Source organism: Ursus arctos, unplaced genomic scaffold (assembly GCF_023065955.2).
Source record: "Ursus arctos isolate Adak ecotype North America unplaced genomic scaffold, UrsArc2.0 scaffold_36, whole genome shotgun sequence".
Classification (NCBI taxonomy): domain Eukaryota; kingdom Metazoa; phylum Chordata; class Mammalia; order Carnivora; family Ursidae; genus Ursus; species Ursus arctos.
The window spans coordinates 9114066-9140587 of record NW_026623050.1 but is presented as its reverse complement, the minus strand read 5'-3'; the positions used below and the strand labels follow the sequence as shown (position 1 = coordinate 9140587).

The 26522-nt window shown below is 41.0% G+C and overlaps 2 protein-coding genes across 4 annotated transcripts; one reads left to right on the top strand and one right to left on the bottom strand.

The window, feature by feature from the left end:
- Nucleotides 1–44: 44 nt before the first annotated feature.
- ADAL (adenosine deaminase like) lies at nt 45–24148 on the bottom strand. Of its 3 annotated transcripts, XM_026479883.4 has the most exons (12): nt 24046–24148; nt 17715–17950; nt 17330–17460; nt 16754–16814; nt 12738–12825; nt 10621–10702; nt 7789–7915; nt 6448–6528; nt 3776–3914; nt 1928–2028; nt 1153–1358; nt 45–197 (listed from the first exon to the last, which is right to left on the bottom strand). In XM_026479883.4, exons 2-11 carry the CDS (start codon nt 17898–17900, stop codon nt 1164–1166), a joined length of 1191 nt encoding a protein of 396 aa, XP_026335668.1. In that variant the 5' UTR covers nt 17901–17950; nt 24046–24148; the 3' UTR covers nt 45–197; nt 1153–1163. The 3 variants fall into 3 exon arrangements, with proteins under 3 accessions (XP_026335668.1, XP_026335667.1, XP_057162295.1); XM_026479882.4 differs by lacking the exon at nt 24046–24148 and adding an exon at nt 23793–23918 and having other exon boundaries at nt 45–1358; XM_057306312.1 differs by lacking the exons at nt 17715–17950; nt 24046–24148 and adding an exon at nt 23793–23893 and having other exon boundaries at nt 45–1358.
- Nucleotides 24085–26203, top strand: LCMT2 (leucine carboxyl methyltransferase 2). The gene has a single exon (XM_026479880.4). The coding sequence runs from the start codon at nt 24085–24087 to the stop codon at nt 26140–26142; it is 2058 nt and encodes a 685-aa protein (XP_026335665.1). The 3' UTR covers nt 26143–26203.
- The last annotated feature ends 319 nt before the right edge of the window (nt 26204–26522 follow it).

Sequence of the window (26522 nt, the reverse complement as noted above, 5' to 3'; positions counted from 1 at the left end):
TGCTTGCTATGGCCATTGCTACAGAACTTAATAACATTTATATGTTTTCTTTGTGTTGCTGCCATTCCTTTTTTAATATAATCAGAATATGGAGTCTGAGTCTTAACAACTTTGTACAGAACTATTTTTATGGTGACCAGGTAGGAAAGGGAAGCTGAGATAGGAGCAATCAATTCTTCCATTCTTCGATTCAAAATCTGAAATGAAAAACTTTACTCCTATACACTTAACAATCCAGTGAGATGCATATCAAAGTTTAGACATATAAAATGGTATATATTCTCTGATATGGTGCTTAAAGTAACATGTTATATGGAGATATTTTAGTTAGGAGTTTAAATTACTCCTATATCCACCATGGTGCTCTTTCAGAAACAAAACTTTGGAACAACTGGAAGTCGATGAAAGGAAATAGAAGCCTAAAGTACCTTAGACCTCCAGAAGTGTCTGGCTGGTATAGCTACATTATGGTCAAGATAACAGAAGGGTAAGGTAGGAACATTTAAAAACACCCACCACCTTGATTCCAGGGGGATCAATCATGAGAGGGGCAAAGCCAGATCTCAGAAGCTAGCTTTATCTGTCACTAGGGTCATCCAAAGTAGATTAACTCTGACTACTGGGTATTCACAAAAATCCATCGTACGCAGTATAGCCTGGAGTCAACAGTTTTGGGGAATACTTAAGGGAGTTTGAGTAAAACAAGCAAAACAAAACACAGAGCACTGTTGTCACAAGGTACAAGGCTTAAAGGTTTTGGTGGCAATCTGTTTTCACTCTCCTCATCTTTAGACTAGTTATTCCAAAACTCTTCCTCAGGAGAAACTCCTTTGATTTTCCTGGAGTTTTATGATCACTAATGGAGAGGGACTGTTAAGTCAAATCTATGGTGGAACGGGGAGTTTAGTTAGCAGCCACTTTCAAGTCCCTTCCAGTACACAGCAAGAAAGTAAGCTCTGTAAGGTAAGGTAAGCTCTGTAAGACCTCAGAGCCTGCCAGTCAGTTTAAAACATTTACTGGGCAGCAGCCATGAATAAGGTGCTGGTGATGGAGACCGTGGCACCTGGCTGTGCTTCAGAGGGAGTGGACAGTTTACTAAGCGTGATATGGCAGGAAGATCTTGGTTGCAACACACACTCAAAAGTAGTTCACCTCATTGCAGCTTAAAAATGTAACACTTTGGGTTTCAGATGATTCCACTTCCTCCTCAGTTCAGACTTGGTGCTGTCAGAAGCAAAGATGTAGTCGATGGATTCATAAGCCAGATCCCACACCTGAGACTGGGTCAAATTGAATGTTTCAGCTGCCAGCTGGTACTCTTGAGAAAGGTGTGTTGCAAAAACACCCTTATCATCGGTCTGCCAAAAAAAACACAAGACAAAAAAAACCCAAAAAACAAGAACTAAAGTTTAAAATGAACAAGGAAATGATTTTTTAAAAAACAGTAACTTATGTTTAGTCTATTTTCCTATTTACCATGCTTCTTTTAAGAGTCTAAACAGGTCTATATATGCATCCAGGCATATCTATAACTAAATAGTCCTGTTTATCCTTTTTAAAACAAAAACCAAAAACACCAGGGCAGTGGCTCTCAACCATGGCTCCATATTAAAATCACTAGGAAGCTTTTAAAATGTATCTGTGTACAGGACTCACCCCAGATCAAATGAGACAGATTCTCAAGGGCTGGATACTTGGGCATCAGTGTTTTTTTTTAATGTCCTCTGGGCACCAACAGGACCTTTACCCATAGAGCCAAACCTGAGTCACCTTGGCCCTCTGTAGCCTCTCATGCCCTGATCCTCTCTCACTCCTCTACTTGGGCAGCACCCTGAGGGATGCGAGGCAGTCCGCTAGCAGTGAATGTCTATCCTGATGCAACAATGGGACGAAAAAGGAGCAAAATACTTCATACAAAACACCTTACACAGATCACAGACGGATGGGCGATGCTGTACCAGAATCCGAAATGATGCTGGTCGTAAGATGGAACTGTCTGACTTTTGATGTTTGAGGTCAAACAGAGTTCTAGATGAAAGGAAAAAGTCTCTTATTAAAAGCAGATTAGTAGACTCATTCATCAGTGTTCACCAAGTAGATATATGAGAAATTTTTCCAAGGTATGCTAATTTTCAATAATTCATTACTTTACAGAATTGACCTTACGTGTGAAAATTTGTAGTTCAATTAGTGTGCTGTAACTTTTGGCAGCAAATATACCAGGCAGGGAATTAATATCCCCTTCACAGTGATGTGCTTTATTTTATCCAAAATGGAGAGGAAAGAGAAATGCTGTGAGCCAGTCACTGTGGAGAAAGCAGGGAAGAATCATGAAGGAATTTTGGAAGGGTTGCTGTACTTCTTCCTGGTCTTATAGTGGAGACTAAAACAAAATGATAGCACTGCCTGAGGGCTACGGTATTATAAAAAGCCACGAGCAGGAATGGACTTAAAGAAAACCCCTAAACTCCTTTACTCAGACAACCATCCATTCACTGTCTGCTGCAAGTAAGTCCTTCTTAAGAATGACTTCTATTATTAACAAATTCCTGCCTTGACACACTATATTGAGCTCCCCAGCCAGAGCAGAAATACTTCACTGACTTGGTTGATGGTGTCTGCTCAGTATGATAAGGCAGCCTCAACATATGGCCACTCAGTCCAAGGGATGGCAGCCTGGCCCCCTCACACTGCTGGGTGCAGAGCTGGGCCACCACACTAAGATCGCTATGCAAGTGGTTTCTATTTTCTCAACTTCTGTGGATGTTTAAAAATGTCCTTCTTAAAAGAAAAAAAATCTCATTATGAATTGCTGAAAACTCTAAGTAATTAAAAAACACACAGCCACATACAAGTGTTTTTACAAAGTGATAAAATTGTAAATTTAGCAAATTGATCATTCAGTAAAATGGTTTTCAGCCAACTACTTTTTTGCCTCCAGAGAAGGCCTTCCCTGACCATCCAATTGAAAGTGGTTATCTCATCACTATTATATCAAACTGTTTCATTTTCTTCAAAGAACATAACACTGACATTTTTTTGTGTAACCGTTTAATGTCTCTCTTACCTATGCTAGAATATAAATTCCTTGAGAAAGAAACCCTGCCTGTTTTGTTTACTGCACTATTCCTAGCAATTTGAACAGTGACTGAAACAGAATAGGCACTTCATAAATATTTGTTGTTACATAAAAGCAGCTTCAGGGACACATATGTAGACAAGTGTGTAACAGTCAATACACATACAAAAATATGTTTTGGAATCTTCCGTAATTCTTAATTTTAAAATAAATGTCACACATTTTCATAACACATATTAATTTGGTTAAAGTCATTTTAAAATACTAGATGACTCTTATTCCTTCAAAATAATAATTACTGAGTTCCGAGAACTGGGCAATGTAGCAGTGAACAAGACAGACAAGGGGCCTGCTTTCATGGAGCTTATATTCTAAAGGAAGCTAAAACTTTCTGTTACTTAAATAAGGCTCAGGAGGCACATGCACCAAGCAACTTTTAATTTCTAAGTGACATTTATATATTTTTTGTTTTTTAAAGATTTTATTTATTTATATGCCACAGAGAGAGAGAGAACAAGCAGGAGGAGCGGCAGGCAGAGGGAGAAGCAGGCTCCCCGCTGAGCTTAACCAACTGAGCCACCCAGGTGTCCCTGACACATATATTTAGAACAGTACTTCTGCACATATGGGTTGCAACCTGGTGGCTGGGGACAAACGTAGAGTCTTATCTGGAGGATGTGAAGCCCTAAGCCTTACCCAGTGGTATCTGGTGTTGCCTCACGAAGTCTACCAGAGCCAGGGATCCTCCCTCAGAGGAGTTGAGAAATGTCCCATGCCCAATTCTGTCAGGAAGCAGATCCAGAAGTATTTGTGTTTCTTTGTTTTGGTTTGGAATCTCAAAAAAAAAAGGGGGAGAGACGGCATTAATAACCCCTTTCAGCGGTTCTTAAAGGTACTTATTTCTGTAGCCAGCCACTTTGTCCCTCAGAGAAGATAATGGAGACATTTGGGAAGCTGAACTACCTATACTTTCCCAGCTCTCTTCTTTGCCTTTATTTTCCCATTCATTTCCCAATATTCTCCTAGATTCATTTCAATGATGATAATAATTATAGTTAATAAGAGTAATAATAATAAACACTTTTAGACCTGCTTTGTGCCTTTTCACATAAATTCTCCTTTAAACCTCACAAGTATCTTACAAAGTTAAGGTGAAAAAATTAAAGTTCAGAAAAAGTAACAGGATCAACTCGGGAGCAGAAATGAAATGAGAAAGAGACCAAATTTCTTTCCCTTTTCTTTTTTTCCTTCTACATTACACTTCTCTACACTTGGAATTTCTTCAGATATACCTACCTAACTTTTGTGGTTCTATTTTTTTTTTTTTTAAGATTTTATGTATTTATTCGACAGAGACAGAGACAGCCAGCGAGAGAGGGAGCACAAGCAAGAGGAGTGGGAGAGGAAGAAGCAGGCTCACAGCGGAGGAGCCTGATGTGGGGCTCGATCCCAGAATGCCAGGATCACGCCCTGAGCCAAAGGCAGACACTTAACCGCTGTGCCACCCAGGCGCCCCTGTGGTTCTATTTTTTTTTTAAAAAGTTGTGTAAGGTCATAGAGCTATATCTGACTCCAGGGCCCAGATTGTCTGTGCAGTGTGCTCATGTTTTATTTTATTTTTTATTTATTTTTTTTTAAGGATTTTATTTATTTATTTGAGAGAGAGAGAGAACGAGTGTGAGTGGGATGGGGGGAGGGACACAAGGAGGAGAGAAACTCAAGCAGACTCCACGCAGAACCCACACAGGGCTCGATCTCACAACCCTGAGATCATGACCTGAGTGGAAATCAAGAGTCGGACACCTAACCAACTGAGCCACCCAGGCATCGCATTCATGTTTTATTTTGACATGGCCAGCTGCGTACATACCACAACTACCCTGAAAAGGTCTAGCTGTACTCTTTATCTACTAGATAGCCTACAAGGCAAATGACCGTAACACGTTGAAATGAAATGTTTTGTATCTAACAGATCAAACAAGAAAAGCAACAGAATAAAGAAAATTAAAAATTTTAAAAACAAATAGACAAAAGAAAAAGAAAAGCAACAGAGATTAAGGTAAAGAAAGGGTTCTGATCTGATGCTGTGCACAAGGACCACAGATAACTGGTCACAGTAACACATGTTGACTGTTCCATTTCATTGACCAAGAGCTTCAGTCAGACATCAGTTAGGTTAGCAAGAGGATGTCCTATGAGTGAAAGATCTTTTTTTTTTTTTAAAGATTTTATTTATTTATTTGACAGAGACAGCCAGCGAGAGAGGGAACACAAGCAGGGCGAGTGGGAGAAGAAGAAGCAGGCTCCTAGCGGAGAAGCCTGATGTGGGGCTCGATCCCAGAACACTGGGATCACGCCCTGAGCCGAAGGCAGACGCCTAACGACTACGCCACCCAGGCGCCCCGAAAGATCTTTTTGATCAGAATGTGCAAACATAGATCCTAGATTTTAAGTTCTGCCACCAGATTACTGACTCTGCTTATACACATGAAAAACATCAGTATTGACAAGAAATTCCAATTTTTTCCTTAATCTTTAAATCATGATGCTATTCAACCTTTATACATTACTGCATTTAATATTCACAAATAACCCTGTGAGATAAGTAGCCTAAGTATTATTTCCTGCACTTGAGACAATAAACTCCAGACTCATCAAGCGGTATACATTAATCATGTATAGCTTTTTGTATGTCAAAAAGAAAGAAAGGAAAGGAAAGGAAAGGAAAAGAAAAGAAAAAAGAAAAGAAAAAGGTAGAAATACTGAGGTATAAAGTAAATCCAACTGTAAAATAGGGGAAAATGTAGTTGACCCCTTGTTTGCCTCACAGTGATGTGCTTAAGAAAGTGACTGTTCTCCAGCCTTTATTTGTACATTATCTGTCATTGTGCTCATGTTGCCAAGGAGCTGGGGCCCAATGAGGGGCACCCGATCTTCTGATGAGCCTTAAAAAATAATGATGAGCTACTTCCTTTCTCGCCAGTGCATGTGATACACTCAGGTCCCTTACCCTATGAGGACAAGTGAGATGCACTGGTGCTTTTCTCGGTGTCAGCTTGCCAATGACAAGACTGATGATGAAAACGTAGGCATTTTCTCTAGTAAGATGTCAACAGCTGTTTTAATGACACAGTGGTAGTGTGAGTCAACAGCCACCCTCAGGAATGACAAAAACAAAAACAGTAACAAAAGGGGCTAAAGCAAGTCATACCTTTATCATTATAATTTACATTTAAAAACATTTCTATTTTCCTCCTCTTCTACTTTTTTTTTTTTTCAACCTCCGGGTTTACTTTTAGCCATTTATAAATGATTACTATTTTCACTGTAATCTATCTTCTCCAGCCTAATTTTACAATATTATTTACCTCTGAAAGATGCAATGCCAACTTCAGGCCTGCTTTTTTAGCTTCTAAAAGAGGTTCCAAGAAGTCTTTCGCTTTTCCTACCTTGAAGATAAAAGTTAAAATGAAGATGCATGAGAATTCTAGGCAAACTGATGGCAAGGGAAAAAATGGCAGATCGATTCATTTGAAAATTTCATTTGTAAAGCACCTACAATGTGCTAGACACTTTAGAGAATATAAAGTTGGTAAAGACACAATCCCTACCCTCATGAATGTTAAGTCACGTTTCAGTGAACCTGAGGTCATTCAGCCATGCTAGATATAGAGGTCACCAAATTTTATTTCTGTAAGGAAATCTAGATATCTAGTGCTAAGGAGGAGAACTCACCTGATTCAGGAACCTGTATGATTACAGCAAAGAAAGCTTCTACCCAAGTGGATGAAAGAAAAGCACAATAGTCTAGGTTTAAACAAAACCATAAGAACCAGTTTCGTGGGACTCTCTAAATCCAGTGGTTTTCAACCAGGGGCAATTACACCACCCCCCAAAGGGACACTTGGCAGTATCTGGAAACATTTTTGGTTGTCACAACTAAAAGGGTGCTACTAGTATCTAGTAGGTAAAGAAGACAGGAATGCTACTAAACATCCTGCAATACACAGGACATCCTCCCAGGACAAAGAATTATTGGCCCAAAATGTCAATAGTGACACAAGTGAGATACTGTGCTTGAATCTGACATTCACGAAGCTCTAGGCCAGCCTATCTTAATTGGGGGTTCTATGAGATAATTAAGGTCTAGCCATAATTAAATATTATTTATTAGACAGGCACTGTATGTAATGAATTAATTTTTCTCCTCTCATTCAAACCTTATTCTTTTTTCTTTTTTGGAGGGCTTAATTCTTTCACAGAATCCTGGTTGAGAACAGCTGCTGTGGACATTCTGGTCATCCATTCTTTTCTTTTCTTTTCTTTTCTTTTCTTTTTGACATACAAAAAGAATAGGTCTTTTTTTTTTTTTTAAGATTTTATTTATTTGAGAGAGAGGAAGAGAGAGATGAGCAGGGGGAGAGGGAGAAGCAGACTCCCTCCTGAGCAGGGAGCCACAACGTGGGGCTTGATCCTAGGACCCTGAGATCATGACCTGAGCTGAAGGCAGATGCTTAACTGACTGAACCACCTAGGTGCCGCGCCCTGCCTATTTTTTTTTTTTTTTAAGATTTTATTTAAGAATAGGGCTTCATCTACTGGGAGAGTCTGCTAGACCTCTGGAGAACGCAGGATGCCCCAAGCTAATCCTTAGCCCCAAGCTGATTCTACTTTTCAGAAATAAAATGTATTTAGGAAAAATGGCTTACAGTAGGGTCTCCACTGAGGTCAAGGCCAAGAACTGTATTGTCAGTAGAGAGGAAGAACTCTTCAGCAAGTTTAACGGTCTCCTTGGCTACTGAAGGGCCACCTCTTCTGTCGATTGCTATCAAATACCTTTAATATAAGAAAAACACAGCTGAAAACAAATACAGTGAGGATGAAAAAGACAATTCTGAGTATGGCCAGAAAGGTATGGCAAGCTACATGTAAAAATTACTTAGTAGAAATATATCCTGACAGGACAGCTTACTTTGCCAGAGGGAAAGACATAAATTCCTAGATAGCACCAAACATCTAGTTAGTGTTCAAATTCTTAAATGTTTCGTTTTTTTTTAATTCTTACATTTGTTTTTTAGTTTGATTCGGAATTCAGCTAAAGTCCACGCATTGTGTTGGTCAATGCATCCCAAGTCTCTTTTAATCTAGAGGCACTCCCTCCGTGCCCCCCACCTTACCCCTTCTCCACAAACCCTCACCACTTTTCTTGAATTTATTTCTTGAATTTAAAGAAACCACATTCTTTGTTCTATAAAGTTTCCTACAATGTGCGTTTTGCTGAGTGAATTCCTGTTGTTAACCTGTTTCTCCTGTCTCTTATATTGCCTATAAATCGAAAATTGGATCTAGTCTAGAGGCTTGATCAGACTCAATTTTTTAGCAAGAGTATTTCATAAGTGGTGGTGTGTTCTCTCATGAGGAGACTTAGATCCATTATTTCATTGAGTGTTAAAAAACTGGTAATATTCTAATTCAAACACGTATCCAATAGCTGATACAAATTTATTCTTCATGTTAGCTGGAATTCTACAAGGCATCTAATACCCAGAGAACCCCTGTTAATATTGCATAATTTTCCTCCAGCATTTATTATCTATTTTTTTACACACAAATGAAATTCCTCCAACATTTATTTATTTACAGAATTTGGATCAACTATATGTAAATGCAGTCTTTTTTTTTTAAATGATTTCTCCTGCCATTAAATAATGTTAGAAAACAATATAAATCATATGAACATAACATAATGTAACTGTCCTCTGCTAAATATTTTAGGATGTTTTCCACTTTTTGTTATAAATAACACTATAGGGACGCCCGGGTGGCTCAGTCAGTTAAGTATCTGCCTTGGGCTCGGGTCAAGATTCCGAGGTCCAGGGACTGGCACAGTGCTGGGCTCCCTGCTCAGCAGGGAGTCTGCTTCTCCCTCTGTCTTTCCCTTTTGCTCATGCTCTCTCTCTCACATTCTCTCTCTCAAATAAAATCTTTAAAATAAATAAACAAATAAATAACACTACAATAAAGAATCTTACAAAAAAATCAATTTATTTCCTTAGGATACATTTCTAGAAGTGGAGTGCTGGGTCAGAAGGAAACATTTTTATACATCTTAATACATACTGCTTTTTAAAGAGGTTTTATTTATTACACATACTTACTAGCAATGTGTAAGTTCACAAACAGTGGTTATTACCCTGTTTTGGGGGGGCTACTGAAATGGCATTGTAATATTTCTTTTTAAAATTATCTGATTGGGGTAGCTGGGTGGCTCAGTCAGTTGAGCATCCAACTTTTTTTTTTTTAAGATTTTATTTATTTATTTGACAGAGAGAGAAGGAACACAAGCAGGGGGAGTGGGAGAGGAAGAAGCAGGCTCCCAGCAGAGCAGGGAGCCCAATGCAGGGCTTGATCCCAGGACCCTGGGATCACGCCCTGGGCCGAAGGCAGACGCTTAATGACTGAGCCACCCAGGTGCCCCAAGCATCCAACTCCTGATTTCGGCTCAGATCATGATCTCAGGGTTGTGAGATCAAGCCCCACATCAGGCTCCATGCTCAGCGGGGAGTCTGCTTGAGATTCTCTTCCTTTCCCTCTGACCCTCCCCCACCCACTGCACACTTTCTCTCTCAAATAAATCTTTAAAGAAAATAAAATTATCTTATTAGTGAGATTAAATAGTTCCCTATACACTTATTGGTCATTTGTTGGTCTTCATTTCCGAATTCTCTTTTTGTCTTTTGTCTGCTTTTTTGGGGGAGGGGTGTGGGTATTGGTCTAGTTAAGCTTAATATGGAGAGATTTTATAGCCAGGAACTATACAGGTAGCTTTCTTCCTCCAAGGACTTATTGAGACCTGATTATGTGTCACCTCTGTTCTAAGTACTAACAAAGGACAAGGTTCCTGGCCTCACGAATTTACACTCTAGAGGATATGTACGCACAAATAAAACAACATAATTTCTGATCTTGTTAAAGAAGAGTGCCATAAAGGAAATAAAAAGGATTACTAGAGGATTTGGGGGGACACTTTAGATAAGGTGGTCAAAGAAGGCCCCTCTGAGCAAGTGACAGCCAAATTGAGAACTCAATAATGAAAAGCCAGCCATGCAAGGATATGGCGGGAAGTGTGTTCTAGGCAAAACTAACAGTACAAAGGTGCTGAGGTGGGAAAGTCTTGGCCTATTTGAGGAACAGAGAGCAAACCAGTGTGTAATAATGACAAGTGGTCCACGTAAGTCTGTTGAAGTAAGAGAGGCAGCCAGATCATGTGGGACCTTATAGGCCACAATGGGCCAACAATGGGAAGAGCAATGGGAAGCCGTACTTCTCTAGAGCAACAGTACTCAGAATTTTATCGTCACATGAATAAATTCAGAACAGCATTCTCAACTTTAAGCAATAAATTTCTTGACTCCATTTTTCTAAGATAAACATCAGTTACTGTTTGATTTATAAAAATCTATTACATGCATGATCAAAATAATAACATTTTCACATTCTAGCTTTTTCAATGGTGACCACTAAGGTACAATGCTTCTTACCTAACATCAATGTCTATGTTTTCTTGTTTGGACTGTTTTATACCCTCAAGTACAGATTCCACATAAGTCTTTTTAGTCATTCCTGGAAAGGACATAAAGAAAGTATTTGTAAAGAGATCATCAACCATTTCATCCTTCAACATTAACATCCTTCTATGAACAATCACATTTTCACTTTATGCTGTGACAAGGGCATGATTAAAGATGAGGTAAAACATAGCCGTATGGGTACACTTTCATAAATGCTAACAGTGCTTTAATAAATTTTTTAAAAATGAAGTACTAGAAAGCAGAAATGGAAAAAAAGACATAAAATATAAGCCCATTTAAAAATTATTCTTAGATTCAACAGACATAAAACTACTCTCACAGGGGCGCCTGGCTGGCTCAGCTGGTAGAGCGTGCAACTCTTGATCTTAGGGTCATGAGTTCAAGCCCTGTGTTCAGTGGGGAGCCTAGTTAAAAACAAACAAACTAAAAAACAAAACTATTCTCCCAAATTGCTATAAAAATCTAAAATGCCTGTTCTAACAAAACAAGAAGAGCCCTTTTCTAATGCCTGTCCCTAAAAAAACAGAAACAAAAACAAACCATTTCTCTTTACTAGCAGAATGTTTTCCTGCTGGTCCAGAAAAAAATCCCCTCTTGGGTTCCTGCCTCTTCAATCCTGGCCAGGCTCAGTGTTTCCATCCAGGGCACTAGAGCAGTTCTTCCAGTTTTGGGTCTCCAGAACAACCTCCTCTACAGTATTCTCGTACCCAATAATAAAATGCTTACTTTTGGCAGGAAATTTCCAATAACACACAAAATTATAAAGAAAAAAATGAGTAACCTATAATCCCACCACTCAGAGATAACCACTCTCTATTTTTCTAAGTATACATATCTTTTTGAATAAATGAGAAGCTACTAAGTACATATGTATCCTGTTCAGTCACTTAATACAGTCCTGTATTGAGTGTTATATCCAAGTCTTTATAGTATCTTTGCAAATATTTTTAACGGTTGCCTCACACTCCATTAACCTTTATTTAACCTTTCCCCTGTTGTTGCATATCAGGTTAGCGTCCCTCTTGGAATCTCCATTCAAAGAGCAAAGTAGCTCTAATAAGTGGCAGGTTTCTTCTCTCCTTCCCTTTTACTATCCTCACCAGTGTAATTTGGATCTGATCCTACAATTTAAAAATGTGAGATAAGAATCTTCTGCTTGGGGGCGCCTGGGTGGCACAGCGGTTAAGCGTCTGCCTTCGGCTCAGGGCGTGACCCTGGTGTTATGGGATCGAGCCCCACATCAGGCTCCTCTGCTATGAGCCTGCTTCTTCCTCTCCCACTCCCCCTGCTTGTGTTCCCTCTCTCGCTCGCTGTCTCTATCTCTGTCGAATAAATAAATAAAATCTTAAAAAAAAAAAAAAAGAATCTTCTGCTTGTCCCATTTCAACACTTACTTTATGTAGTTTTAAAAAGTTTATCCCCTGAATGACTGGGCTGCACATGTCAGGGTGCAAGATGAACTGGCAGGGCCTTTTCAGGTCTCAGACAAAGGACTAAGAGGGGCCCAATGACACTACATAATATCTCTCCATGCTGCCCTTACGAAAAGAGGGTTTCAGGAAATTTCTCTAGACCACATCCAGATCCATTCATCTCCATCCAGAGAGGTTTTACCACCGCACCGCTTGATCCTGGCCTAAGATCCACTTCTCTGAGAAGTGACCGAAAAACTTTCATTTCTGTGATTGTCATAAAACATGACTCAGCATCTACTCAGTGACACTGTCTCACAAGTGCCCTTGATGTAAGGAGCAAGAAATAGCCTCTGTTTAAGACAGCGTAACTCTAAGGAGCAAGTATTATTTTTCCTCAGAGTGAAAAAAATACACAAGAACCAACAAAATTTTTGCAGGCCTTTTAATTTCCCTTAAACAGATAATCCTTGACCTGATTTTTTAACTCAACAACTCATTAATAATGTACATCAGAAGATCTGGACTGTTAAAAAAACAAACAAAAAAACAAAAAAAAAGATTTGGACTGTTGACTCTACAACACTGTAAAAGTGCTTCATATTCTCATAAACACACGAATCATCAAAGCATAGAGGAAAAAAGTGCATTTACCTGTGGCATTCTCTCTTCTGGGTGTGCTCCGTAGTTCCAGGTACTTGACACCATCATCTGCAAATTCTTTAATAACATCTTTTGTGACCTGATAGTTAAGGCAACCAACACAATATTGATAATGTTAGTGTAAGGGTCCCAACGAAAATGCCAAATGCTACAGCTTTATTTCACGTACGAAATTCGATTTGCAAAAAATGTTGCAAGTCTCTCATGTGGTTAAGGTGACCTGCTTTGTCATACCCCCCCCCCCCCCCCGCTGGAGACTGTGATAAGACTGTAACACTTCCAAGAGTTCCCATCACAACCCTCATTCTCACATTAAATCCAAATCTGCACATCACACACACTTTTTATTTCTCTTTTTTCGTTTTAGCCATTTCTCCATTTCCTAGTGCTCATGGCAGCTGATAAAACAGAGAAATGAGGCAAAACTAAAAGTACTTATGAGTGTGTAGTGTGGTACTAGGAAGGTACGTATGGAAATAAGTGGCTAAAACAATTAGACATTACTGACGTACCATTTAAAGTCATGGCTTAAAGTTCCTATTGAAGTTATTTATGAGTAAGTTGTATTCTTCAAGAGTTTCTTCAGGCAGGGTGAAATTTTCCCTAGGAGTACTTAGAAAAATCTCTCTTTGGCAAAGAAAATGGGTGATAAATATGAGTAAAATGGTATCTAATTAGCACAAATTTCAACAATCCAAAAATGACTAAATGACCAGGGTAAATGATATCAAAAGGATGAAGGCATGTTTTCCTTCTCTGCCATCAATCCAGAAAGAATACCAAATCTAGAAGGACCAGGTTGGAAATGCTGTGACAACCAGCCCTAGCTAGTCCTTGTAGTTGGTACCCTAATCTTAACCTGTTTTGACTACATGCACAAGTGCAGGCAAGTGCAGTATCCTGGCAAAGGAACAAGGGCTGGCTGATTGTGTAGACAGTGCCTAACACTTTGGTGGATTCATTGTAATCCAAGCTCTGGGCTCCATCTGGTTGTGTTTGTGTGTGTGTGTGTGTGTGTGTGTGTGTGTGTGTGTGCGCGCGTGCGCGTGTTTAATTAAAGCCAAAAAGGAATTTATTATAATATTAGAATATAAATATACTAAACTCAGATTCACCAGGAGGTCTGGAGAATCAGCCTCAGAGACTACACAGCTCAGGACAAGACAAAAGCATTCAAAATCAGATGATACTCTTGGACCAAGCAAGACACCACTGCTTCCTCCACCACCGGGCATGGCCCTGCAGCTTCTGTACCATCATCACAGGCACTGGACCCCATGGCACTGCTGCCCCCCAAATTCCATGTTGGTGCCAATGCTACCACCAGAGTGTGGGCCTCATCTATGCAGGCTGAGGAACTGCATCTTGTCACTGGCTCCAGAGCAGACACACAGAGGCCAACTCCCTCTACCCCAGCTCACATGTGGCTAATGCAGAAGCCTATCTGTTATGTATGCAATGACAAGGAGGGTGAAGTGAGGGTATGAAATGGCAGTCCTCAGTGACTGATGAGACCACAGCTACTATCCAAGGCACCCTCTTTCCTGGTTTCTTGAGCTACCAGTGAAACCCAATAGAACAACAGAAGGCTGTCGGCAAGTGTGGAATGAGAGCAATGGGAAAATTTATCTAGGCCACAGTGAGGCCTGTGGAATCATCCGTACACAGGTCCAATAACACTTCCTTGGGGTCCACGTGTGTGTCTGCCAGATTCAGCCCTTTCTGCTCCATGCTGCAACGGGTACTGAGGACAACTCTTATTCGAGCTCCTTCTTCAGTTAGAGTTCGCCACAATTAGTTAAGTTTCTGCTTATTCAAAGGATGGTAAGACTGCATCTCTTGAATGAGAAAGAGCATGGGCTCTGGAACCAAAGATAGTCAATTCTGCCACTTTTTTTTTTTTTTTTTAGATTTTATTTATTTGACAGAGAGAGAGAGAACACAAGCAGGGGAAGTGGGAGAGGAAGAAGCAGGCTTTCAGCGGGGGAGCCTGAGGCGGGGCTCGATCCCAAAACGCTGGGATCACACCCTGAGCCGAAGGCAGATGCTTAACGACTGAGCCACCTAGGCGCCCCTCAATTCTGCCACTTACTCTCTCTGTGAGTGACGTGGAACAAGTTACATGTAATCAATTTAAGCCTCAGGGGCTTTTTCATCTGCAAAAAGGGAATAAAAACACCCGCCTCAGAAAGTCGTCTTGAATGTAGTGTCTGGCACATGTAATAGTTAATATAATTGTCTCAAGCACATTCCAATCCTTTCTCTTTGAGATTACATCCAGGTCATCTTAACTAGACTGTTAAGTGATCCACACACTCTTGGTCCCACATTTATGAACAAACAATCTCTTGGCTAACTTCCACACAGGGTTCATTTATTATATGTGAATGTTATTATAATCACTCTCAATGTCATCCTTCTGAACCACCTAAAGTTGCACATTTTAGTACCACTAAGTCAAATCACAGAATCGTAATTCCTTAACTCATTTTATATTTTTTAAAAGATTTATTTATTTGAGAGAGAAAGAGAGAGACTGAGTGCGTAGGTGTGCGCAAGGGTGTGCACAAGCGCGTGATTGTGCAAGAGTTGGGGGAGGGGCAGAGGGAGCAGAGGACTCCCCACTGAGCCTAAGGCAGGGTTCAATTTCATGACCCTAAGATCTTGACCTGAGCCGAGCACCCAGGGGCCCCTCCTTACCTCATTTTATTTTTAATAGTTTATTTATTTGAGAGAGAGCAAAAGAGAAAGCACAAGTAGTGGGGAGGGGCAGAGGGAAAGGGAGAAGCAGACTTCCTGCTGACGCAGGTCTCAATCCCAGGACCCTGGGATCATGACCTGAGTCGGAAGGCAGACGCTTAACTGGCTGAGCCACCTAGACGCCCCTTACCTCATTTAAATAAAACTTTTTACCAACTTTGAAATGAATAAAATAATGAGCATGGCATTATTGTAGCCCTAGATAAGCTCTCAGAATCCAAGATTTCATCAGTTTTGCTCTGTTACAATCAACAACAGAAAGTGGGACAATCCTAGCAGCATTCAGTGGTATCTGCTGAGTGGCTAATTAGACAATCCTCCTTTGGGTTCTTATAAATCCCTGTGTGTATCTCTAACACACAGCTTACCTTATCATGTTGGTTTTATCTGCTTAGGGGTCTGTCTCTCTAACCTAACTATAAATTCCTCAGGGGGCAAGGACCATGTCCATCTATCTTCCAGGCTTTAGCGGAGTGCCTAGAACACTGTGGGCACTTGGGCAACTTTTGCTGAACTAAACTTTTCGAGTTAACTCTTCTCCAAAAGGTGACTGATTTATACTTATCATGAGGATCAGTCTCAGCCAGGAAGGAAAATTCTTTCCTGACCAGTCAAAAGTGAGTTCTTGAGAAACAAAGGCTGTACCTCTTACTCTGCATTTTTTTCTAATGGTTAAGAATACCGATAGGATTCTGTTTTTCTCCATCTACAAAGAGTACATTTTAAAATGTTACCCTAGTCAGACGATGATACAGAAGCCAGTCTTCCATATCAGAGTCTGGTATCACAGAGCAACAGATACGAGAACACAGGGGTGTCCTCTAGTCCTTCAACCCCAGAGGGAAGGACTAGGGATTAACCATTCAATCTCTAAGTACTTCTTGAACTTCATTCTCTACACTGTCCACTCAGGCAGTTAAAGTATCTCAAGCAATGCAGATAAAGCCTTATCAAAGAAATGCCCATCTACTGTCAAATATTTAATATAATATGTTATATATGGAAAATAGGACAAGAGTTTATCCTCTGTGTAACAGAATACATTGATCTTGGTTCTTTTCTCAGATCTTTTACAATGAATGTAGTCTTTTGATATTAGCTCTTGGCAAATGTCTTACATTGGTTTTGAAAAGAGCTGCCATAAAAAAGCGGAAAATATTTTTCATTTGACTCTTGATGTGCAATACCAGAAAGGCATAAATTACTTAATGATTTTTAAACCACTCTAAAAATTCTTCATTTCTCACCATTAGAATATCTTCAGGGCTATTAGTAAGTTGATGAATAATCTGAAACATCTGGAAACATCTGCAACAGGAAAAGTTTGAACATATTCTAGTCATCAAAAACTTGTCACTCAAGACAAACCCACTAAATTCAATGAATATATTTTAGGCTAATACCAGTTATATATTATAAAAAACTATATAGAATAGGTTTTTCAAAAATTACACTGATCTGGAAGGATAATCAAATGACTGAAAACAAAATGTTACTTTTAAGGGGGAAATACTAGTTTTCCTTTGCCACACCCCCGCCCCCTGCTAATAGCAGCAAACAGGGAGAAAATTCAATAAGCCTACATTTTCGCGTCTAAAGAATATTCTAATACAGTATAACTTTACAAACAACATAAATCATGAAAAATACTGTCAACGGTCTAACAGGTGGAAAAAAAATGCTATATGTCAAGGTATACTCTTCACACCAGATGGCTACCCAATTCCTTTAATTACTAAAATCTGGATTCTTACAGACTATTTACAATCTCAAAACAGTCATAGAGAGAAAAAGAAGTATGTCCACAACCTCCCCAAACTCACTCTTCTAAAGTTCTTTTTTTTCCCTTGTTAATCACAGTCATCTGATCATGGATTTTAAGATCTGGCTTCTTGGCTATCAGTTTCTTCATGGTTTTAGAACTAATGGATCCATTCAGATGGGCATGAAGTTCCTAAAACAAGAGAATACAATCAGTAAAAACTTCTCAAGTATCCACTAGATTCACAGCATCCTGCCAGGTACCTGATGTTTGTAACCTGCACTAGGTAAATTGCCTACTGGATGTAGTTACATAACTTTTAAAGTTTACAAAACTTACAAACTCTACCTATAAAATTTACTTTTCTTTGTGGGAAAAAAACCTAAACAAACACAGACATCCTTATAATTAGCAACCACTCCAAAATTCTGTGGTTGAATTCTCACCACTTTAGGTAATTCTGAGTAAAAGGCTGTCTTCCACGGCTGTCGGTGTTCTTCTGTTTCCATCGTGATGTCGCAGAATAACAAGGTCTTTCTCCAAATAGTCTTACTCTTGTTAGGAACAGTACAATGTGCTTCAGTCAGTAAGTTTTGTGGTCTTGAATTTCCTTCAGATTGCTTTATGTCCATACATTTTGATAAGATAATCTGTATATATGTAGCTCTGGGCTCAGCTTCCCCTATTTAAACAAATGTGAACATCTTCAGATGTTGACATAAAAACAAAGAAACAGAATTTTGCCACTTTATTCCTCAAAAGACAAAAAGCCCCTTCAATGCTATTTAAGCCAATTAACAATCTAACCTAGAAATAAGAAAAGGCCTCAAACTGGTAAGAAGTGGGTGAAAATCTGAAATTTAGTAAGGTGTATTCCTTACCTTAGACCTTTCTATAAAACTACTACTTTTTTTAAAAAGATTTTATTTATTTGAGAGAGAGTGTGCACATGAACAGGGGCCGTGGGAAGGGCAGAGGGAGAGGGAAAAGCAGGCTCCCGCTGAGCAGGGAGCCCCATGCAGTGCTTTGTGGGGCTGGATCCCAGGACCTTGGAGTCATGACTCAAGCTGAAGGCAGATGCTTAACCGACTGAGTCACCCATGCGCCCCTGTAAAAGTACTTCTGAAAGTAGAAATTTAAAGCCTATTTTGGGTAAAAAGTGACATTTTTGAGCTGTTTGAAGATGTAAAGGAAGGGCGGAGGCAGTGGAATCAGATGGACCCACATTAATCCTTATACCAGTTCTGTCATTTAGTAGCTGTATGGCCTTAGTTACTAAACTAATGGTTTCAGTCTCCTTATTTGTAAAAATGGGATAAAAATGCAGAGTAGCTCTAAGGATTACTAAAGTAATTTAAATTTCCCTCTGCTATGCTCCCATATAATTCAGTCACTACCTTTAAATTAGCACTTTATCACACTGTATCCCAGTCACTGTTTTTTGTTTTGTTTTGGTTTGTTTGGTTTTTTTTTTTTTAAAGTACGCTCCATGCCCAGCACGGAGCGCAACACAAGGCTTAAATCAAGACCCTGAGATCAGGGGCGCCTGGGTGGCTCAGTCGTTAAGCGTCTGCCTTCGGCTCAGGTCATGATCCCAGCGTTCTGGGATCGAGTCCCACATTGGGATCCTCTGCTGGGAGCCTGCTTCTCCCTCTCCCACTCCCCCTGCTTGTGTTCCCTCTCTCACTGCCTCTCTGTCAAATAAATAAAATCTTTATATATAAAAAAAAAAAAGACCCTGAGATCAAGACCTGAGCTGAGATCAAGAGTCTAATGCTTAACCAACTGAGCCACTCAGGTGCCCCATCCCAATCACTGATTTACTTGTCTTTCTTCCCCACTAGACCATAAACTTCAGAAGAACAAGGACTATGGCTAATTCTACCTCCCTAACACCTAGGACAGTGTCTAGCACATTGTAGGTGATAAATAAATCCTAACTTCCCTTCACCTCTGAAGGTGGCTTATAAATTAAGATAAAATTCCAAATGAAATTTAGTGATTTTTCAGAATAGCCACCCTGACCCTCTGGGTTCTCACATATCAATGACAACGATGTTGATAGGAAGAGCAGTTTTCATTCAGAGCCTACCAGATATGTAGCAAGTGCTTTTACTATTATCTTTAATTCTTGCAATAACTTTGCAAAATAAACAGTTTTGCCGAATTACAAATCAATAAATTGATACTGAGAGGGTTAAATAAGTGCCACATTATTAAAATGGGCAAAAAAGAAAACAGTTTGGGGGCACCTGAGTGGCTCAGCCAATTGAGAGTCCAACTCTTGGTTTCAGCTCTGGTCATGATCTCAGGGTTGTGGGATCAGGCCCCACATAGGGCTCTGGGCTCAGCGCAGAGTCTGCTGAAGAGTCTCTCTCTTCCTCCCCTTCCCCTTCTGCCCCTCTCCCCTGCTCATGCATGTGTGCACACTTTCTCTCTCTCAATAAAAAAATAAATAAAATTAAAAAAAAAAAAGTTTGTACAGGACCACACAGAGCCACAGAAATCCACAGAAAGGCCAACACAGTATAAAATAAAAGTGGCATTTCAATACTATGCTATAGTAAATGCTTCATAAATAGTAACAAATGGAAAAGATAGGCTGTTTAACTAATATGCTTACTATTCCTACCAAAATACACAGTAGATAGCATTAAGATGGAAAAACACACGTTATCTTCCATAGGTAAAATCAATTTGCCATAAATTGACTTTTAAAGTAAATGTTAATGAAAATATTCCCAAAGTTATTTCTTAGAAATTGATTTTTAAAGTTCATGTGGAGGGGCGCCTGGGTGGCATAGTGGTTAAGCGTCTGCCTTCGGCTCAGGGCGTGATCCCGGCGTTGTGGGATCGAGCCCCACATCAGGCTCCTCCACTATGAGCCTGCTTCTTCCTCTCCCACTCCCCCTGCTTGTGTTCCCTCTCTCGCTGGCTGTCACTATCTCTGTCAAGTAAATAAATAAAATCTTTAAAAAAAAAATAAAAGTTCATGTGGAAGACTTAACTTATAAAATTATCCAGAAAAAATTGTGGATCTCAAAAGAAAAATACTCAATACTGAAGGTGTGAGTAAAAGTTCTGGTGGAAACAGAATTTGGTATGGTCTTTTTAGAAAGCAATTTGGCAATATCTATTAGCGCGCGCGCACACACACACACACACAACACAAAACATTATTCCTGACCAAATAATTCTACTTTTAAGAATTTATCCTATATCTTATAGAATATGCACAAATACATTTCTTATGATATATAATAGCAAAAAATTGGAAACAACCTAAATCCATCAGTAGGCTACTGGCTAAATTAATTATATCTCGATCCAACTGAGTATCTATAAGAAAAGACTTCTATGATATAGTGTTACTTCCAAAAAGTAACAAAATATATTGCTTAGAAAGATGGCATTTATGAACAAAACATGTTTTATTTATTTATAATTATGGGTTGGAAGTGGCAAACGTCAGGGGAGAAAATTTTACTTTTATTTACCATAGTTTCCTGCAATTTGAAGGTTTTACAACAAGCATGTAATACTTGATTGCTTTCTGAAATAACTTTAATAAGTTAAAATGTGAAATAATAAAAAAATTTATATGATTTACTAATTTTAATAAAAATAAATAGTAAATTAACTGTTTAAAATAATTATTTATAAAATAATTAAATAATTTTAAAAACTTGCAAAACAGGGGTGCCCTAGTGGCTCAGTTTGTTAAGCGTCTGCCTTAGGCTCACATCACGATCCCAGGGTCCTGGGATAGAGCCCTGCATCAGGCTCCCTGCTCAGCAGGGAGTCTGCTTCTCCCTCTCCCTCCACCTGCCACCCTTGCTTGTGCTCTCTCTCTCTCAAATACTTGAATAAAATCTTTTAAAAAAACCTTGCAAAACAATTTTATTATTATGAGTTGAGACGGATGAACTTTTATGTTTAGACAATAGAATGACAGCCTAAAAAAGTACTTAAGGCATTTTTCATAGCGGACTGATGATAAATCTGACAAGCGGCTAGCTTTTTAAATACATTTTCAGTCCCACTCTAGGATCCCGATATTATCTTGTGCTACATTCAAACCACCCTCCATAGTGACCTTTAACTAACTGTGAGTAAATTTACTGACCCACTGGCTACAATGTTAACCTCTGGAAATTTGAGATCCACCAAAAAGCACAATCTTTACACATTTAAAAAGCTGTTGTTTCACTGATCCATGCCTAACATACTGTCATCAACAATACCATGCCCTGCCAAATTCTACCTTCCTGGGCTAGGTTTGGTATGGGTTCGAAGAAGCTGCGGTAGGAGTGAGGAGCCAAAAGGCAACACATTGAGATAAGATGTTTCTACATTTGTACTATATTTCATCAAGTCAGAGCAGGGCCAGAACCAAGTCTCCTGTCTCTCAGAGAACTTTTTTCATGCCCAAAAAAGAAAAGGGAATTCAGAATAATAAAGACAAGTGTTATTCTCTCTTAAGCACTTATCATGATGCAAGCACTGAGATATTATTATTCTCATTTTACATAAACAGGTTAAAAAGTAATCAGAAAACAATCCTATGGTACCCAAATCACAAACTTTGCTCCATTCTCTCTCTTCCTGAATCACCTTTCTTGATCTGTTCTTAATCAAAAAAATAGTATTTCTAAATCATCACCTAAATTTTACTCATCATTAAAAACTCACTTCTACAGCATGATATATATATTTTAAAGTCCTACGATTTTTGTTTTTCTTCTTCTTTGGCCCTCAATCGACTATGAGACACCTCAGAAAGCAGCACTTACTCCTCTCATTTTAGACATGAAGATCCCAGGCCCAGCAATCTCAGGGGAGTGCTTCTCCTATCCCCATCAGGGACCATTCCAAACACCTCCACTAGACCCAATCACCTCACACTGAACTAACAGCCCAGCTGCCAGCTGTTACAGAGGTAACAGAAGCCATCAGGCAAGAATTCCCTCTATTTTTCTCTGTCCTCACCTGCACCTCAACTTACCTTTATCTGTACACTTTCTTCTCTCATAAGTCAGAGAAAAAGGATTCATTCTTCTATCCTCAACACTAACTTGTGCCCTAGATCCCATTCCCTCCTAGTTATTTCAAGTCATTACTCCACCAGTTAACCTTCTCAATTTTCTGTTCCTCCAACCTTTCTCTCCATTGGCTAATTTCTCTCAGGGAACCAACATGCATGTACATTATTGTTTCCACTAAAAAGCAAACAAACAAAAACCTTTCTTGTAACTCATATTCCTCTTTACTACCCTGTCTCTCCTCTCATTCTAAGCTAAGCTCCTCGGAGGCATAATTAGACTGGCTGCCTCCATTTAGTTAGTTCCCATTCACTGAAACATGAATTCTGCCCTCAGTGCTCCACAGAAATTTCTCTCCCTGAAGTCATTAAGAGCTCTTCAGCACCAAACCTAAAGACACTTTTCAGTTATCAAACCTTTATCCTGACTCAAGCATCTGAGTACAGTACCCAAATCCAAATTGGCTGGACTACTAAACTCTTGCTCTTGGGGCACCTGGGTGGCTCAGTCCGTTAAGCGTCTGCCTTTGGTCAGGTAATGATCCTGGGGTCCTGGGATCGAGCCCCGCGTTGGGCTCCCTGCTCAGTGGAGAGCCTGCTTCTCCCTCTTCCTCTGCCACTACCCCTGCTTGTGCTCTCTCGCTCTCTCTCTCTGTCAAATAAATAAAATCTTAAAAACAAAACAAAACAAAACTCTTGCTCTTAATCATTCTGTTAGGCTGCTTCAAGGTAACCATAGAGTCATGCTGATTTCCTTCTCCACCTCAGCCCCCGCAGTTCGTCATCAAATTCCAATCAATAAATTATAAATCTCCTAAATATCTCTGGAAGCAGTTTCCTACTGGTGATGACTTCCAAACACCCAACTCAGAAACTTACTGGTTATTTTAACCCCCCAGCAAGACTCAGACTGTATCAGAGGGAATAATCACCTCTCTTCTGTGATTTCCCTCCTCCGTGGATATATTCAACACTAACTTAGAATCACAAACTTTTCGAAGTGGAGGGTAATGTCATTTCATAACTGAGAAACAGAGGCTGAGTGTTTTACTTATTGTCAGCTCTGTACAGAGCCAGGAATACAAGGGAATTAATAGTATGTATCTGTGGGGAAACATTTATTGGATGAATCACAACCTCTGTAAAAGTTTCTTCATTTTGCACCTGGCCTCCATGACTTGTTTTCAGATTTAAATGGGATCTCTTTTCAAACTATGAAAGCATTAAATAAATGAGTAAGTACTAGTGGTTTGCATCTGAGGAACGAACCCTTCTTCTCCTTGCCCACCAACCAAAGTCAGTGGTTCTAACCCTACTTTGCCCCACCGGATTACTCAATGCTGTCCCTGCCGTCCAAGGAGGTCTGGTTGTCAGTCCTCACAATCACCCTTTAAAGGTTTCTGTCAACAGCTGACCCAACTATAAGGACTTAGCTAAATTTTCCCTTCAGACGGAAAGGCTTGTAAGAAAGCGACCACCTGACCTTCCCTGACACAGTCCACGTGCGCACAATAAGCCGCAGGGGTCAGTCTTCCACGAAAATGCAGTCCCAGAAAATCCAAAAAAAGTCAATCACAGTCGAATTTTAAAACAAGCTACACCCTCCTCAATTCTGATTGGTGAGGTGCCCTCTTTCCGGAAGTGACGCGCATCGCGGAAGGGGAGTCACGGAAGAGGGGTGCTTTTTCCGTACAGAAATCCCCGAGGTGGGTACTGCAGAACGAAAGAGAGCTCACCTCGGTGACGGACCGCCGCTCCTCTCCCTCTTCTCCGCCATGGGCCCGCGGAGCCGCGAGCGTCGGGCGGGGGCAGTACAAAGCACTAACGACAGCAGCGCCCTCAGCAAGAGTTCCCTGGCCGCGCGCGGGTACGTGCACGACCCCTTTGCCGCGTTGCTCGTTCCGGGGACCGCGCGCCGCGCGCCGCTCATCCACCGCGGCTACTACGTCCGCGCACGCGCCGTGGGGCACTGCGTGCGCGCCTTCCTGGAACGGACGTGCGCGGCCCCAGGCGTTCCTCGCGCCCAGATCTTGTCGTTGGGAGCTGGTTCAGATTCGCTGTATTTTCGCCTGAAAACTGCGGGCCGCCTGGCCGGGACTGCAGTCTGGGAAGTAGATTTTCCGGACGTGGCCCGGCGCAAAGCGGAGAGGATTCTAGATACGCCGGAACTGTGCGCCCTAACCGGGCCTTTCCAGAGCAGGGACCCCGCGTCAGCGCTCTGCTTTGAGAGTGTGGACTACCGCCTCCTAGGCCTGGACCTGAGGCAGCTCGCGCGATTGGACGAGGCCCTGGCCGCCGCGGGCCTTAACGCGGCCGTACCCACTCTGCTTCTAGCGGAGGCCGTGCTGACCTACCTTGAGCCGAATGATGCCGCGGCCCTCATCGCCTGGGCAGCCCGGCGTTTTCCTGATGCCCTTTTCGTGATCTATGAGCAGATGAGGCCGCATGACGCCTTTGGCCAGGTCATGCAGCAGCATTTTCAGCAGCTCAATTCTCCCCTGCATGGCCTAGACCGCTTTCCTGACGTGGAGGCCCAGCAGCACCGCTTCCTTCAGGCTGGCTGGACTGCCTGCTGTGCCGTGGACATGAATGAGTTCTATCGCTGCTTTCTCTCCTCGGAAGAATGCCAGCGCGTGGAGAATCTTGAACCTTTTGATGAGTTTGAGGAGTGGCATTTGAAGTGCGCCCACTATTTCATTCTGGCCGCTTCTAGAGGAGCCACTCTCTCCCAAACTCTGGTGTTTCCACCCTCAGAGGCGTTTCCTCGAATAGATCCTGCTTCTCCATCAGGCGTCTTCCCTGCCAGTGTAGTCACTAGTGACAGCAAGGGCCCAGACCTTAAGAGATACGGGCATGCCTCTGTCCTTTTGAGCCCAAGCGTCATTCTTAGTGCAGGAGGATTTGGAGAACAAGAGGGGCGGCATTGCCGAGTGAGCAAGTTTCACTTGCTTTCAAGATATTGTGACTTTGAATGGAAAGGCAACCAAACATGCAGTTGTGGGACTGGAGCCCAGTGGGATGGGCGCCTTTATCACACCATGACAAGACTTTCAGATACTGAGGTTTTGGTTCTGGGAGGGAGACTGTCCCCAGTAACTCCAGCCTTGGGGATTCTCCAACTGGGTGTCTCTAAGAGTGAAGATAATAGCACTGAGGATCTAAATGTAACAGTAACAAAGGCCGGCCCAGAAGATTCCATGCTATCATGTTGGCGGCATTCAACAACAGAAGTGTCCTATGAGAATCAGAAATATTTGTTTGTGTATGGGGGTCGAAGTGTGGTAGAACCTGTACTAAGTGACTGGCATTTCCTACATGTGGGGACAATGGCTTGGGTCAGTATCCCAGTGAAGGGGGAAGCACCTGAAGCTAGGCATTCACACAGTGCCTGCACCTGGCAAGGGGGAGCCCTTATTGCTGGAGGTCTGGGTGCTTCTGAGGAGCCACTGAGCTCTGTACTCTTTCTAAAACCAATCTCTTGTGGATTCCTCTGGGAATCAATAGTCATCCAGCCTCCCATTACTCCAAGGTATTCCCACACAGCTCATGTGATCCATGGGAAGCTTCTACTGGTTGGAGGGGTCTGGATTCATTCTTCCTCAGTTCCTGGAGTGACTATTATTGATTTGACTACAGGATTGAGCTCGGAGTATCAAATTGATACAACATGTGTGCCATGGCCATTAATGTTACACAATCATACCAGCATCCTCCTTCCTGAAGAGCAGCAGCTCCTGCTCCTTGGAGGTGGTGGGAACTGCTTTTCCTTTGGCACCTACTTCAACCCACACACAGTGACATTAGACCTTTCTTCCTTAAGTGCTGGACAGTAGGACTGAACTTTTGATATATTGAGGACCCACTAACGTAGACAATAAAGGTTTCCACAAATAGGATTTGACTGTGGCTATAGACATTACCACTCCTTCCTTCCCCCTCCTTTTCTTATTAGCACTTCTGTCCAGTGCAGAAAGTGAAAGGTTGTTAAAATACATGCCAACATTCAGAAGGATGATACAAAAATAAAACATGAGTAGGCCTATCTGAAGAGAATGGTCATACAGCCTAGAGTAGGAATTGGGGAGCCTTTGAATCCCTGTGTGTTGAGTTTATTCATTTTCCTCATCTAAGTTTCCCCATTTATTGAGTTACAATGACCTTTAGCCTAAGTCAAGTGAAAAATTTCCCACTCTCAGGCTTTGAAAAAGTTGAA